The sequence below is a fragment of the Stylophora pistillata genome, chromosome 5 (assembly GCF_964205215.1).
Source record: "Stylophora pistillata chromosome 5, jaStyPist1.2, whole genome shotgun sequence".
Classification (NCBI taxonomy): domain Eukaryota; kingdom Metazoa; phylum Cnidaria; class Anthozoa; order Scleractinia; family Pocilloporidae; genus Stylophora; species Stylophora pistillata.
In genome coordinates, this window is record NC_142523.1 from 4,684,477 (window position 1) to 4,701,589 (window position 17,113).

The window sequence follows — 17,113 nt, forward strand, 5'->3', positions numbered from 1 at the left end:
GGATTGTCTACACACCCTGAATCACGCCTATCCCTCTGTCAGCTTTACAATGGAAATCGAAAAAGATGGCATGCTCACCTTTCTTGGCACCAAGCTCCTAAACCGTGCACCCCAAATTGAGACGAAAGTCTATGTTAAGCCTACTAATACTGGTTTACTTGTCCACTACCAGAGCTACGTTGACAACCGGTGCAAACGGAGCTCATTAACAACTATGCTCGATCGCGCGCACCGTTTGTCCTCTTCATGGCTTTATTTTTCGGAGGAGTGTGAGCGCTTGAAGTATTTATTCTCACTTTTGGACTACCCTCACCACCTTATCAACTCCGCCATTAACACCTTTATTAACTCCAGAGTTGCTGACCATCAGCCATTGCAGGCGTTAGGAAGATTGGCGAAAAATGATGTAACCCGAGTAGTCATATCCTTCAAGGACCAAGACTCCGCTAACGTACATTGTTAAGACGCAGTTGAAAGACCTTAGCATTAAGCTCCAGACCGCAATCCAGCCCGTATTTGTCAGTCGGAAAATTGGCCAAGACCTTAAAGAATGTGAGACCAAACCACAGCTGGTTAATCAACAGTGCGTAGTGTACCAATTTAACCTGTGCGATACAGGGAGCTATGTTGGTTACACACGCGGGCATTTATATGCCCGCGTGGATAGCCATAAGAGCACGTCATCTTCAGTACGCAAGCACTACGACAACGACCACGCAGGTGCTGTTCCTGAGGACCTTCTTAGCTGTTTCAAAGTTCTCAAAAAGTGCATGAACAAATTCGATTGTCTTGTCAACGAGATGCTTTACATCAAACAATTAACACCGAGTTTGAACGTACAAACGGATTCTATCCGTGCTAAAGTATTTGTGTAGCTACCTCCCCTATGCAAATTAGATGTAACTCTTGAACTCGCATTTGTTAATTTTATTTTCATTTGTACCCTTGATAATGGCGTCATGAAGTCGCCGAAACGTCGGGATATTATATCGCTCGTTTTTACCTCTCTATGTATTACTAAATCTTTGTTAATACGAATAGTAAAACAGTGATACAAAACAGTGCCTAAATTTAATCAGATGGAGATACATGTACCGCGCGGGAGCATGGAGGCAAGAGTTAGTGAGGCAAAAAGGTGCTGAGAAGGGTGGGGAGAGAATGTGCTTGCCCGTGACTTTCGCTCGGCATAAGGGCAACTAGTTCACATGTTTAGCTATTGCGTGTGTTGCCCGAGATAAAACAAACCAACTCCACTTATGTACAACAAACTTTTAAGATTAAGCTGCATAAGCTACTGATTATGTTAACCTATCAAAATAAAGGTCATACAGAGTCAATTCTTTTTTCAAAATCACGCTCTTCCCAAACACTTTCAATTAAGCGTCGCGATTGGCCGAGGCCATACTGTAGCCATTCTTCCCAAAATCTGTCCGCCATCTGATTGAAAACATGTCTGTCTGCAGCTGCGCAGTGAGCATCAGAATGATTAAGGTCGCGGTAAACTTACACGATTTTCAGAAATCTCGCTTGTCAGTTACCACATTTGTTAACCAACTACACCTAGACGAGTACGAATAACGCCATAGACGAGTACAAATATCACGCGGTATTTGAACTCGTCTATTGTAGAGTACCGGTTAAACTGGTTTTCTCGCATCACGCAAGCGAAGAAATGGATTGTAGTTACGAAAAAAAAAGAAGTGGCGGACAAATTCAATCATATTTCCGACGACGAAGAGTCAGAATGGCTGGCAAATATAGATCCAAGTTCATTTGATGAATCGAACGAAGAAAAACAGCTTGACGACCAGAAAATTTCTTCATTTAATGAAGAACATAGTAACAGCAACACAACAGCGCGCCAATTCCGTTCCGCTTCGCATACTTCTGTCACGCACTCCCCGTAAATAATTATCTTCGAAATTCGCCTGCAGAAACAACAGTTTGGCGTGTTGCATAATAAATAACTTATTAGACGTTTTGTTGTGTAGTATCGCTGAGTATTTTTACTCGTTATTTGTATTTTGACGAGCCCTACGGGCTCGTCAAAATACAAATAACGAGTAAAAATACTCAGCGATACTACACAACAAAACGTCTAATAAGATATATGTATTTTATCAGGCGCTCCCCCTACAAAACCGCCGGCTACGAAGATTAGTTAGTATTTTTAATGAAAAATGGCCTATTTATTTGAAAAATTTCGAGTTAGCACTGCGATAGCGTCTAGTTTTTCTGAAAATCACACTCTTATTAAACGCCTTCAATTAAACTTCGCGATTGGTCGTGGCCATTCTGGAGACTCACTAAAGGTCAGCCAATCTTCCTAAAACCTGTCCCCCATCTGATGAGAACATGTTTGTCTACCGAGGTCAAGCCGTATAAAATTAGAAGTATTCTCAGAAATCTTGTATGTCAAATGCGCCTTTAGGCATCGCATCTGATTCATCAATATTTATAGCATTTCATTCGCAAGACAACAACTGTTTTATTAGGGGTGTTTAATACGTGCAGCAAAATCCTTCCTTTCAAGCCGCTAAACATGGATATCAAAACCTTACTTGACAATCTTCATGAAGAAGTTTCTTGTCCGGTGTGCATGACCACATTTACTGAACCAAAGCAGCTGCCATGTTTGCACAGCTTCTGCCTTCACTGTTTAGCAGGAATTCAAAGAAACAGTGGCCGCCATGATGTCATAACCTGTCCTGGGTGTCGCAAGGAGAGTCAAGTCCCTGGTGGAAACCTTAAAGATCTGCCTACTAACTTTCGCATCAACAGTTTACTAGATGTGTTGGCCATAAGAAAGTGTAGTTCCACCGGAGTCAAGTGCACAAACTGCGACAAAAGTAGAGTGAAAAGTTTCTACTGTTTTCAGTGCTGTGCATTCTGGTGTGAAGAGTGCATTACTGTGCATAACTTACTCAAAGCAAATAAAGATCACCGAGCTCTTGCACTGAAAGATTTTGAGGACCAAGACATTGAAGATGTCATGAAGCGACCAGCATTTTGTTCACGACAAGGCCACGAAAAGAAAAAGTTGAAATTCTTGTGTGAAATGTGAAGAAACTGTTTGTTCTTCATGCGTTTTAACCTATCACGATGGACATGTTAAAGTACTAATAGAAGTAGCGGCCAATGAAAAGAAATCGCTAGTCATGTCCACTATTGAATCCAACAAAGCAAAAGCATAAAGGATAAGAAACAAAATCTTGAAACTTGACGAGAGTTCTCATAACATCGAAGCAAACGTTACCAAAGTAAAAAGAAGCGCGCAACAGTTTGCAGAAAGCATGATCGCAGTTATTGAAGCCAAGAAACAGGAAATCTTTAATGAAGCGGAGCATGAGGCGCAACAATCCCTGGAACGTTTGCGAATGCAAAGGTCGAGATGGAACAGAAAGTCAAAATGATCGAAACAGCAGTCACAAGATTTGAAACGCTTTTAAAGCGAAGCACCAGCGCAGAGCTTGCGGAGTTAGATAAGGCAATAAACGCAATCATCCCGAAAGAAGTCGATGATGAGCGCGAACAACTAGACCGTGACCTCGACGGTCTGCGTCAATTAATCTTTGAGGAAAACGAAGCCTTAAAGGCGAAAATAATACATGGAGGAATTGGCCGTGTTTTTAGCTCTGAGTCCAAAGCGGATCAGTCGACTGCTAAAGGAAAAGGACTCACTGAAGCGATTATTGGAATTCAAGCGAACTTTGTTTTAACAAAAAAAAATGCCAAAGGACAACAATGCTACGAAAAGCGTGACCGAGTAACTTCGGAAATAAAAAATCAGGAAGGCCATGAGTGTGCAACAGAGGTGCGAGTGAAAGATAACCACGATGGTAGCTACAAAATCAGTTATTTTGCCAAAGAAACCGGAAGATGCCAGGCAGTAGTCAAAGTGAATGGGGAAGAAGCTGGAGGCAGTCCTTTCTCGGTTGAAGTTTCACCAAGACAATTCAGACCCGTGTTATCTTTTGGACAACAAGGCTCGTCTCCTGGAATGTTAAGCAGACCCTGGGGAGTGGCAGTGAATGAACGTGATGAAATTGCAGTGACTGAGAAAGATAACCACAGGGTTCAGGTATTCAGTAGCGATGGAACTTACTTAAGATCTTTTGGTAGTAAAGGTGATAAACACGGAGAGTTCAACAATCCTACTGGGATAGCTTTTGATAAAAACAATAACATTATAGTGGCGGACAGTAGTAACCACCGTGTTCAGTTGTTCAGTGAGCAGGGTGAGTACCTGAGCCAGTTTGGTGGTAAAGGAAATCGTGATCACCAGCTGTTGAATCCTCTTGGCTTATCTGTAGAGAACGATGGAAATATAATTATTGCTGATTCAAAGAACAAATTAATCAAGATGTTTTCTCCTAAAGGCCATTATTTAAATAAATTCGGGGGTGAACTTTCTTTAATCTGTCCCGTTCACTGTATACAGTATGAAAAATATCTCATAGTGTCAGACGTAGAGGAACATTGTATGAAAGTGTTTGATAGAAATGGCAATTTTTTGTTCAAATTTGGAAAGAAGGGGGAGGGGGATGGGGAGTTCAATTACTCTCACTGTTTATCAGTTAACAAGGCAGGACACCTTATGGTCTGTGACGGATTTAATCACAGAGTTCAGGTATTTGATCTTAGTGGAAAGTTTATAACAAAATTTGGATCAGAAGGACACAAAAAAGGAGAATTTTATCTTCCTGTCTCTGCTGCAGTGCTCAGCGATGGTCAAATACTTGTGTCTGACTTTGGTAACCATCGCATTCAGATATTTGAATAGACTAACATCAGTAAGCCTTAAAAGATTTGAATTAATTTGATGCAACTTTTAAACATGAAACTACTCTGGACAAGTGATGTATGTTCTCAGTAAGAATATTCTGAATGGTCAGTTGAACTACAAAACAACCAATCACATCACAAATTTCAGAGATTGCGCATTAAAACGCTTTAACTCCCAAGATCTGATTGGTCAATTCTCCCCTCTGGCTGCTACACATTTCTTTGTGAATTAGTTACGAGAATTTGGAGTTCGATCAAGATAAGAACTTCTACCTGATAAGTTTTAGTATTCTCATTACCTGTTTGCTGGATAATGTATGGATATCATAGGAAGAAGTTACAGGTTAATCACTTCTGGGAGTTAAAGAGTTACACTAAGTGTGATCTGTCAGTCAGCCAAGTCAATAAGCTCTTTTTGGTCAATAATTACACAAGTTTAAAAACTTTTGTTTCATGTCAAGTCTAACACGATGACAAGAATACAAAATTCAGTTGTACCAGATCATTGATTATGTTTAGAGGTACAGCTTCAAGTAATGTTACTTCTAAGATAAAGCAATTGTAGAGCCATAGTTATTTGCTCGAATGTTTTCACCATACTGAGCTGGGAACCTATTCCTGAGTTAAACCAGCAGAGTGAATAGACTGTTCTTTGACTCTTAATTTGGTAAAATTTTGTTATTGCATATATAAATATGCAATATCAAATTGTAAATAATCAAAATATAAAAATATGTCAATAAAATAGTTGTGATTGTTTATAAACTTTGCTGTATACTAAGTCTTTGATAAAAACAAAAAAGTGATTCGAAACTTTCTGACTGATTTACGAGCAATTTACTAGAAGAGGTTGCACATTCACCCGCTAAAATAATCTGATTTAAAAATGCTTTAATAATTCATGAGCTGATTAGCCTATCACACGAGGCAAATCGATCACGTGTATGAACCTTTTAAAGCCGGTATAGAATAATCATTCTGAAAAGCCCGGAGAGGGTTTTGATTTCGGTCTCGGGGAAAATCGGGGTACAATTCATTAAAAAACTAAATCATCAATGAATTATTAATGAAAATATGATTACTATGATCACTAGAGATCTTTCCCGTTAATTTTAATTCCAAATTATTCCCTAAAAGGCAGCATACAAAAACATTAACCGCAGTAAACAACAAAGTTTATTTTCCGGATAATTTCTTATTAGAACAGAAATTCGTTCTTTTACAATTTCCCATTGTTCACAAAATTAGTTGTGCAGTTTTGAATACTCTCAACTTTAACTCTAAATCCTATTTCCTCTAAGTTGGCGTCTTGAATTCTTCTTGAACTTTGCCACTCGTCAAAACTTTTTTAAGCCCACTTTGTGGCATACTGAGTAGCCCTTGGAACACAACTATCCAAGTAATCTTTCTCTTCCATCGCATTTTTTGGTTCTCGAAACACGCGTTTAGGCGGCATTTCAAGGAAAAGCTTACTGAACTTTAAAGGTCGGCACACACGAGGGGACAAGTCCCTGCGACTAGTCCCGGCGACAAGTCTTTGAAGGGGTTACACGAGGGGACCGGTAGCAGGGACTAGTCCCTTAAGGTGTTCATACGAGGGCACTCAATTGCACATGAACATAGGAAAATTAAGAGGCAAAAGATGTTTCTTAGTCTGGGGCGTTACACGAAAACAATTAAAATTTGGTAACTTTTCATTGTAGCACTATTAAACATCAGCGCAAACGAACTACACTTATTCAGTCGGATTATTCATGCTTTTACGTGCTCCGTTTTTGTTTTTTTTATTTTATTTTTAACAGACACAGTCAAATAGGGTAAAAATTCCATCAAAACGGCTCCAAGACATCTGTATATGTTTACAAAACTAGAAATAGTTTTTTATTCTTCAGTTGTAGAAATCTAGAAGTCAGGGAAAATTCATCATTAGAAACTGCAATGTTTACAAATACCGGAAGTCACGCATCATACTGACCGTGATTGGCTTATTTACCGTTTAGTCGCAGGGACTCGTCGCACAAACAGTTCACACGAAGGGACAAACATTTGTTTCATGCGACCAGTCGCAGGGACCAAATTTTGGTCCCTGCGACCACAGAGATGTGTAGTTCACACGAAGGGACTAGTCGCATGAAACTGGTCGGTGGGACTAGTCGCAGGGACTGGTCCCCTCGTGTGTGCCGACCTTAAAGCGCCCTTAATGTCAAAAAACGTTTTTCACTCATCTAATTCTACATTTCACCAAATAAACTTCGGTGAAAAATTTTTTTGGATTTGGATAAAACGCGATTTTTTACGAATTTTTAAAAAGTTGAAAATTGCATTTTCTTGCGGTCAACCCCTGCCGCTGATCACAAGAATACCGTGCTCAAAATGACCACGTGACTGATGTCTGCGACGTAAGTTCAGGAACCTCACTTGACCTTAAAGTGCATATAAATACACTGGTCGAGTGCGGGTCGTTTACGATATTGTGAGCTTACGATATTGTGACCACTCTGTAGCAAATTCCCACTTGTTTTCAAGTCAGATAAGTCACAACCTAAAATCACGTGTTCCTGAACCTACGTCACGACTCACTTTAAACCTATGAAGACTGGTGCGAATGGTGGACCAAAAACTTATAAAAAAGTTGCCTTTTATCCAAATCGAAAATTTTTTTCGCAGAAGTTCATTTGGTGAAATGTAGAATTAGAAGAGCGAAAAACATTTTTTGACATTAATGGCACTATAACAGCAGCCGAACAAGGAGCACTTTTCCCCTCTTTATGTAATTAACTTTTAATACATTCAAATCACGTTTAGAAAAATCCCTTGAGAGGCACGGCTTTTTGAAGCTATTTAATGCATTCATATAACGTTTGGAAAAATCCCTAGAGAGGCACGAGTCTTTGAAGCTATTTAAAAAACTCGCAGCACGTGTTTTATCGAGTCTAAAAACACTGCTGCTCGGTTTTAAATAGTATATAAATAGCTTTATTTACAAGCCGGAAGTAGTGTTTCACCCCTGAGAGATCCAGGCCAACCGGAAGTTCTTTCAGCGCACCCTTGAGAGTTTGCAATGCAACACGCTAATGCTAAATGCGCTTCCGACTGTTCTGTGAAAACTAAAATCCTTTCCAAAGATAAATAATGGCCAGTTTTTTTCTTTTCGTTTTCGTAAAACGCGGCCATGCCCTAAACCTTGTTTCTTTTATAACTTCAAGTCCCGAAAGCATCAGGTAGTTCGGGGTTACTGACTGCTTATTCGGAGAGCAGCTCTACAAAATACTGCAGCCGCAGCAGCACTTCTGTGGGGGTAGTCTGGAGTATACACTTTGTGATCATGACCGTAGACCCAGAAGCGACTTGATTGCTCCTTCCACTGGTGGGCAACTTCAGACACGGGTAATGCTCGCAGCTGTTGGCGCTGAAAACAAAGACATGTCCATAGCTAATTAGTGGGGCGCGAATGTTGGGACGCTAAGAAAAGTTGTACAAACCACACAGAGTGAACGGCAGCAAGAATCTTTCCTTTAAATAATTTACTACTGTTATTACTGTTGTAAGCGTATTCCACGTGTATTTGCGATTTATTTTGCTGAGATGTGTTACTATTTGTTAACCCAAAGATGGCGGATTAGAGTTATTGATGTGACCTGATGTTTGTTCTCTTTTTATGGATTGGACATTTACTTTGATATTACATGAGTTGTGAAATGAGAAACTTGTAACCCGGATGAAAAAGCACATGTTTTGGAGTAGAGAAGAAGGTTTTTTTTGGCTTTGTAAAAAACTGGCAGAGTTTCGGAATAGATTGTGGTAAAAAAGTTACAGATTATGTCGATTTGAAGTTTCGGCAACGCCTGATTTAATAAATTTTCTGATTAAAGATCTATCTACCTGCATAAAAATGCTCTTGGCAGGCCAATTGATGTTGTGTTCGTCTACCAGCCTCTTCAAGCCCATGTTTACTTGCTGGTCAAAAAAGGTCTTAATGGGCTACACCTTAATGAGAATCACAGAGAACATGGTGTAGTTTAGTAAGAACGAGAAGGCGAAAGAGATAAAGTCATGAGTAATCCAGGATCGTATTAATTTTGCTTTACTCTTCTCTGTGATTGGTACAAAAAAAAAAAACTCGCACTACTAAACCAATCGGATGCAAAACTAAAACCAGTCACGACCTGTTCGTCTGCATTTTCCCGCGCTTTAGGCGGTTTGCCTGTTTTTACTTTGATTTCTCATTGGCTCACGATTCAGGTAGTTTTCTCGTTCTTCAATCTCCCCAAAGCTCTTTGTCACATCTCCCTTTTGCTAACTTTGCTGTTGCATTTACAAATCTGGTCACTTGCGTTTTCCCGCGCCTCAGACAAATTTGTTGTTTTTATCTTAGGTTCTGATTGGCTGCTTGTGATATTTCCTTCATTCTGATTGGCTGTTATGATTACTGCTTTCGGTTTGAAAACTCAATCGAATAGCGCACAATGTTTATGTCAGACGAAGAGTCTATTGGTAAGAAAAGAGAAAAACTCACCCCTGGTAGTTCTTGCTTAAATATTTCAGTTCCTTACGAATCAACTATTAGTTCAGCGGGCAACTAATCTGATTTTTCGAGGAATCAAATTCCAGATCTTCGGATTTCAAAAGGAATCAAGTCCCAAACCTTTGCATTTCGCAAAGTCTTCCTGATTTTCGGGTTTCGAGCTCGGATGGTCACCGGAACGCAAACCCTAGGAATTTCGAAATCTAAAATCTAGATTTCGATTCCTTGTGCGGGGACTCGGATGTTTTTGGTTTCCTCCACGTTCGTGACCAAACAAATAGCTTTGTTCGGTTTCATTAGAAAGAATATGGTTCAAAATATTTTAGCATCGCATCTCAACGTACCCTTCCACGTCCACAACACTTGTCACAGCGCTTGTATCCCACAGCCATACAATCATGACACGGCTGGGAATAAAAGTGAGATGAAACAACATGAAAACAAGAATAAGAAGAATAATGTGATGGTTAGAAAACTCTCTTATATTGACCCTGGGTGCATGTTGGCTTAAAATGTTAAATTTATTAGAGATTGACTCCAAGTTCTGCAGTCAAGCATCGCTATAGGCTCCCTATCTTTTGTATTGTTGACCAAGCGTGTGATCACGATGGTTGGATATTGGTCAAGTTCGTTTTGCGTTTCCCTGCATAGTTCCCTGAACAGGTGTATTGTTTTGCCTTTTTCCTTCTCTTTTTGCGCGAATCATCCTAATTCAATTAATGTACATCATGGAGAAGAAGGAAAGGAAGGGGGTGGAGCTATATAATAAGTTGTATTCTTAAACCTCTGCACCCTAATATCAGTATGCATATTCTCCATAGTGTTCTTCATACATTTCTTAAGGTGCTGACAAGGAGAATTTGTTTAACAGTCAAGAGCTTCTTTAGTTGGTGATCATTTCCTTTATTCTCCTGACCTCAATGTGTGATTCAGGGGGGGGGGGACAGTGTAAGGAGATAATAAATGTTAGTCACTCTTAGGGATGCACAGTTTTTGTCAAGGCAAAAATAATAAAACTTTTCTAAATACTTTGTTCTATTGTCTGTATCATGTTAAGTACTACAGTCAGTTCATTTTCTCTTCAACAAAACTTGCCAACCTTAAATCACCATCAAATGCTGTCCCAACAGCCATTTTATGCCTCCCAGAAAAGATGTTATGCAGAACACCTATTGAGGCTGTTATGTTCAAAGCAAAATGTTATCATGTGGCAAATTAATTAACCTGATTGATAATCTGCTTTAAAAGTGACAAAATGTTTTCATTACCGATTTAATCGAATTATGACTTTTTATTCTGAGAAAAGAAATTTTACAAACTAAGTATTGTGTATGTACCAAATAGAGTGTTTTCAATCTCTGGACTTGCCTCCACTGGCCATAAAATTCAGTGCATCATGTCTGTTGCAATAAGCCTCCAGTGCTACCATAAGAAAGCGACATTTAAATGTAAAAAAAGTATAATTTATATATTTTTTCATTTTAACTAAACCTGAAACATTTTATTTCTTTAAATATTAGAATAGAACTATCTATTAGGGACCACCTTGTGATTTTGATTATTTTTGTAATTTTGAATTTGTCTCAGGGGAGGTTGGGTGTGGGCGGTCCAAGGTCTCTCTAATCAATTCAAGAAGATTCAAGTGAAGTGACACCATTATCATCTCATATTTTCTTTGAAAATCAACTGCATATTGCTCTTAGAATTGTGATAATAATTAACAAATGGTAAACACCACAGCGTACACTATTGAGTTATGGATGCACGGGGGAGGTTGCTAAGCATGAAAGAAGCGTAAGAGTCACTCGAGGCAATAGCCGAGAACGACTCTAGCTCCTTGAGTGCTTAGCAAACCTCCCAAGTGCATCCATAACTCAATAGTGCACGCTGTGGTGTTTACCATTTGTTTTATAACATAATATTGATACATTGTAGCTAAAGAGTTCCCTTTTATTTTACAAATCTTACGTGACCAGAAAAAACAAGCGCGCGCGGAAAAATAGTCTTTGCATTTGCTCACATCAGCAGTGTACACCCATGGGCAAATGGGGGACGCTAAATTGACCAATCAGAGCCCGCGCTTTACTTTGGTTATGTTATAATTATCAACAGAAAGGTCAAGTCTGCTCTTGAACCCACTAACTTACACCATTAGAACTTAAAACTGTTTCTACAGCAAGAAGTGCTAATGAGTGCTACTCCTCCCCCCTGGATGGGATGCATGCAGGTAGACCCCTCCTAACAGTTTTCTGCAACCTGTTTGAACTCTTGAGGCACACAGAGGTACATGATCTTTCCAAGGAACACACCACAATGGTTTGGTATGGGTTGCAATTTAGACCTCTCAAATCTGAGTCCAATGAACTAACCACAAGTCTTCTGAATATCCATTCTTGACTTTAGAAATTTTAGAAATAAAGTGTTTACTTGAGTTAAGTGGTCCTCCATAGCATTAAGCCACTAATAGTATTGCTACTCAAACCTGGAAGGGATGCCAGTCCATCCTAGTTTAATTAACCTGCAGCATTTTGTCAGGGTTCCCTGACAGTTAGCCCCTACCCCTTTATTCTCCTGGGTGTAGAGAAGCACTGTAAAAGTAAAGTGTCTCTGTAATAATACAGCATAATCGCTTGGCCAAGTCTCAAACTAATACCTCTCATTGCAGAGTCTAGTGCGTTGACTTTAAGGTCACTGCATCTCGCACACCACCCACCTCTAAACACCCACAAAGGTACCAGCTCTCCATCCCCAGTGCCATCCATACTTAACAAATCCCACAACTACAGATGCATGATAGCAACGCTGAGCATGCATTACAGATTCATACACAGTCAACTGGTTGTGTCATCGAAAGCTGTCATCTACAATTCGATAACCAAACCGACCACCAAAGACAAAAGCCAAAAACAATTGTTGTAAACATGACTGTTCTTATTTGTTCCATCTCTGGACAAAGTCCCTTTTCATAGCCTCTGTTGAGGGAAAAATGTTGTACAGATCTCCAAGCTCTTTAAACTTTATGTATGTGAGGGAATTACCTTTCCTTTAACCCTTGAATTTTAATGAGTGACCAAGACAGAGTTTCTCCTTACAACATCAACATAAAGCAGACAAGTGGTGAGAATAAAGAAAAATGTCAGTTTGGGGGATTATTAGATAATCCAGTATCAAATTCTCCAAAGCAACATCATCAGAATTGTCTGGCAGAGGGTAAGGAGAATTGCCCATGAAATCTTGGGAGTTAAAAGGTAAACAAAAGTGTTCATTGCAGAGCAAAGGTTTTTCAAAATGTACCAGTGTACTATTGATCCAAAGTATTCATTATTAACAATTATATGGATATCAACACGTTTGTGGCAGTTTTACTGCCATGGCTTTTTGTAATATGTAAAAAGTCCGTCCTACCTTAATTTAAAAAATGCTTTCAAGAATTTATGCCACCCATCTTTATCAAGATGCTCATCACTCTGTCTAAAGAACAAAACATAAATACAACTCATCAACGAATTTGAATATATGAAAATCATGTGTCTACTGCAGTTTCATGAAATGTATGATGAAGAGCTCATTTCAGAATTGTTACCAAATGAATGTATTTTCAGCATAACATTATTGATGAAAAGATTGACATTCTGTGTGTGCAATGAGTTGTTAGCAACCTACATTTTATTGTACTGAGAAACCAAAAACTAATTTATAAAATCAATAGATTTCAAAATCTATTATTCCATCTCATCACATCCTTCTCCAGAAGAATATTCCAAAATAATGATCCAGAAGAATAATCCAGAAGAATAATCCAGAAGAATAATCCAGAAGAATAATCCAGAAGAATAATCCAGAAGAATAATCCAGAAGAATAATCCAGAAGAATAATCCAGAAGAATAATTCAGCAGAATAATCCAGAAGAATTATCCAACAGAAAAATCTGCCAGAATTGTCCAGCAGAAGAATCCTACAGAATTATCCAGCAGATTTATTCTAACAATGGAGTGAATTTTTAAAACCAACTCTTTTATTAGAAGGGCGATCCTAAAAGTCAGAACAGTGGAATGGCAGAATGGCTGGAAAATGACCCCAAATCCTAAAACATGGAACCGCGGAAAATGACCCCAGGTGGGGGTGGGGGGTTGGGAAAGGGGGGAAACATGATATTAGTGATGGTCTCTATCGTACGCACCTGATTTCAAATAATGCTTCTACTCTCTGCCAACGAGTTACTTCTTCAGATTTACCATTCTCCAACATTCTGGTAGTTAATTAAACAAAATGCCTTAAAGCTTGAGTAAATCATACCACAAAAAGAGAAAAACACTCAAAAGCTGAACAGCGGTAAAAGTGGTTACTTTTCGACTTAAATCAAGGATGTCAAGCTTTCAGGGGCTAATTAACGCAGTCTTCAAGAAAACATACCGCTAGCGTGTTTTCCAAGTGCACGACAACATGGTAGATCTTGTGGTGAGAACATTTTACATTTTTTACACTTTTCAAACCTTTCTTTGTAGAAGGGTTCCTTCAATCTCTCCCATAGTTTACGTTTTGAAAGATCTTCGTCACCTTTTACAGACATCTTGCTTCTTAAATATTGTCCTCACGTGTTTTTGTTGTCAGGAAATGAACTAGGTAATTTTCGAGCATTGTTAACTGTACATCTTGGAATCAGGCGAAAAAACAACAATTGGAAATAACACTCTTCGGAGCAACTTCAGAATACCCGGCCACTCACGCCCTTCATAAATCGAGTGCTACCGTGGTCCGCAGTCCGCGCTGGACCAAGAAATAAAATATATTTGCGAAGAGAAAGAATAAAGTGCTACCGCTGACAAACCCACCGATGTCGATGAATAAGTATTAAACTAATTTATAACACAAGTGCTACCGCAGTCCGCAGTCCCGCAGTGGATGAATAAATAGTAAAGTAATGTTTAAACTGAACTGCTACCGCGGTCCGCAGTAACGAAGTGGATAAATAACTAGTAAGGTAATTTTTAAAAACAAGTGCTACCGCAGTCCGCAGTCCCGCAGTGGATGAATAAATAGTAAACTAATGTTTAAACAGAACTGCTACCGCGGTCCGCAGTACCGAAGTGGATGAATATGTATGAAATGAAGCGTTCAAATGAAGTGCTACCGCTATGCGCACTACCGTAGTAGATGAATATGTAGATATTTAACTTTTAAACTCAAGTGCTACCGCGGTCCGCAGTCCCGCAGTCGATGAATACGTATTAACTAACTTTTCAAGCGACGTGCTACCGCGGTCCGCACTCCCGCCGTGGATAAATAAGTATTAAACTAGGTGTTAAACTGAACTGTTACCGCGGTCCGCAGTCCTTTAATAAGTAATAAAGTGAGCTCTAACCCTAACCCTAAGCCTAACCCTAACCCTAAACCAAAACCTAGTTTGAAGTGTTTTTGGCATTTCTTGAATAAGCAACTCGATTAATAAGCAATGAGCTAAGCACTAGAATAAAGTGCTACGGCCGCGTAAATTCCTAAACTCGATGGAAGCTTATTAACTTTACATACCTGTTTTAAAAATACAGTGAAATACAAACATAGAATGAAAACTATACTTAGAATGTAAGAAAAGTTACTTTTACTGAAATGTTATTTTTCAAAAGCAGGTATTAAATTCCAATGTTAAAAGCGAAAACGTTTCCATTCAATGAAATGGTTTTTGAAACATTAATCTTGAAAAGGAAATCTAAATTTATTGCCATGAAGGTTTTTGTTTTTCTTAACTTATTTCTGCTTGTCCTATAGAAATGGATTTTATTTATATGTTGCTATTTCGAGATGTGATTATTGTCCTGAAGATATTTTCTCATTGGAACTGTAATATCATTATGTAGAGGCTTGGCCAAGGCATTTTCAAATTCGTTTAGACTGACATCCGTACAGTTCGGCCAAGGGTTTGGCTTGCTTTTCACAAATACCTTGCAGGTGCTTTTTTCTCTAGGTATTCTAAATTCCACAATTCTTCCAAAGCCATCTTGCATTAATGATTCTGTAGCGGTGTTAAATTCACTTTCGGCGATTGCACGCGCTGATCTTTTGCCATGTTTGAAGGAACGATAAGATACCACAGGGCCTTGGGTCATTAAGAAGTTGTCCCTGATCGTTTTTGTGGTGGGCTGATCGATGCTTTTATCACAAGCTGCGTTTGTGACTTCTTTAATAAACTGAAAAAGGAGAAGAAACTAATTTAAAACAATGCAAGTCAACTAGAGAAAGTTAGTCTTCACCTCTTATCAATGAGTTATCCATTACAATAGTCGGAAAAACATTACTGCATTTCTGGTAATATAGAGGTGACCCAGGCTAACTATTTTAGTCACGTAAACAATTTTAAATAGAGAGAACATATAGGGCGAAGTTTAGGTATGGAAATTGCTCCCTACTTTGAAGGAAAGGATTAAGAAGATTATTATACCTAAACTTACTGTACATATTAGGGAGAAAAAATAATCGCCACATGTTAAGTTTCATGGATGTATATTTCCATGTTCAAGTGAATTTCAAGAACTAAACTTCTCCCCATATGTTCTCTCTATTTAAACATGCGTACGTGACGCAAAAAGTGAGCCTGGATTACCTGTGCTGATAGTTATTTAGTTCGTGATTGACTCAGGTAACGTAGCAGAGTAGTTTTAAAATTAGTTTAGAAAAAAAAAACTAATCGTATCACATTGGCCAATGACAAAAAAAAAAAAAAAAAACAGAAAAAGCGCGGAAAAAAATTCGCAACCAAGTAATGATTCATTTTCTTTTACTTCAAATTGCCTGAGATATTGAAGAAGCACGTGTTTGAAAAACATTCGCTAAACGGTGTAATGGAAAACTACGGAAAATTACTGCCACTGTCTAAACTCAAGTGCAAAGCTCTCTAAGATGTGGATAAATCATTCAAAGAGCTTTGCGCACGTCATCATTTTCTATCGGCGAATAGAATACATTTATAGTTAAAATGAAATAAGCGGATTTTCAATAGGACAAGGCCGAGTTTCTAATAATAATAATTGGAATGTGCGCAAAATAAAGGTAATTAAAGAAAAATGCAAGTTTTTGTTGTTATGATTGCTAACCTGACAGAGTATTTCCTTCTGTTTCTCGAGGTGATTCACGAAAGATGCTGCATTTTCTAGTGTTGTTTTGGATATCGTTGTATCAGGCTGTGACGAGGGTACACCGGCCAATAGTTCTTCCAGGGCGTGATTAAAGACATGTAGAGCGCAAGCTATTCTCGGAATAAGTTCTGGCGTCTTTGATTTGGGTGGCACTTTCCCATTTCTGATGGCTTCATTGACCTCAGCTACGAACTCGTCCATTTTCTCCCTGAGTAGCTCCTTCCCTCCTTCGTCGAAGACGAATTCAACGTTTTCGTCAATTCCATTTATATTCTCGAACATTTCAGAGAAGTCACTTACCACCTCGGTGGATAAATAATCGGTGGCTGCCTCCATTTCAGTAAGAGTTGGACGAAAGGCAAGGGGAGTGGCAAGAAGGATTCTATCCACTAGGCCGTGTCCTTGATCCATGCGTGCGATCAGTTTGGCAGCATTTACCAGTTGCGTGGAACCAAGGAGACAGAAGGGCGTATTTGGAAGGATCAATCTGCTTTCCTCTGTAGAGAAGTGATATGAGCAGCGCTCGCCCGAAAATAATTTGCAGAGAAGCTGGATATCTCCGGTAGCATTGTCTTCATCGGACTTAAGAAGCTTGTTTAATATGTCGAAGATCTCTGGAGAGAGAATCATTCCTTTCTTCTTCTTCGCAAGAAGTTTTACCAGTCCCGACGA

The 17,113-nt window shown here is 39.0% G+C and overlaps 1 protein-coding gene and 1 pseudogene across 3 annotated transcripts; one reads left to right on the forward strand and one right to left on the reverse strand.

Moving 5' to 3' along the window:
• Positions 1-2,091: 2,091 nt before the first annotated feature.
• LOC148729927 (E3 ubiquitin-protein ligase TRIM71-like) lies at positions 2,092-5,550 on the forward strand (annotated as a pseudogene).
• A 2,507-nt stretch (positions 5,551-8,057) lies between these two features.
• On the reverse strand, positions 8,058-15,257 carry LOC111332932 (uncharacterized). Of its 3 annotated transcripts, XM_088761410.1 has the most exons (7): positions 13,805-15,257; positions 13,492-13,560; positions 12,716-12,781; positions 12,024-12,282; positions 10,648-10,732; positions 9,655-9,717; positions 8,700-8,772 (listed from the first exon to the last, which is right to left on the reverse strand). In XM_088761410.1, the coding sequence occupies exons 1-4, from the start codon at positions 13,879-13,881 to the stop codon at positions 12,168-12,170; spliced, it is 327 nt and encodes a 108-aa protein (XP_088617536.1). In that variant the 5' UTR covers positions 13,882-15,257; the 3' UTR covers positions 8,700-8,772; positions 9,655-9,717; positions 10,648-10,732; positions 12,024-12,167. The 3 variants fall into 3 exon arrangements, with proteins under 3 accessions (XP_088617538.1, XP_088617536.1, XP_088617537.1); XM_088761412.1 differs by lacking the exons at positions 10,648-10,732; positions 12,024-12,282 and adding an exon at positions 8,058-8,194 and having other exon boundaries at positions 8,668-8,772; XM_088761411.1 differs by lacking the exons at positions 8,700-8,772; positions 9,655-9,717; positions 10,648-10,732 and having other exon boundaries at positions 11,814-12,282.
• Positions 15,258-17,113: the final 1,856 nt, after the last annotated feature.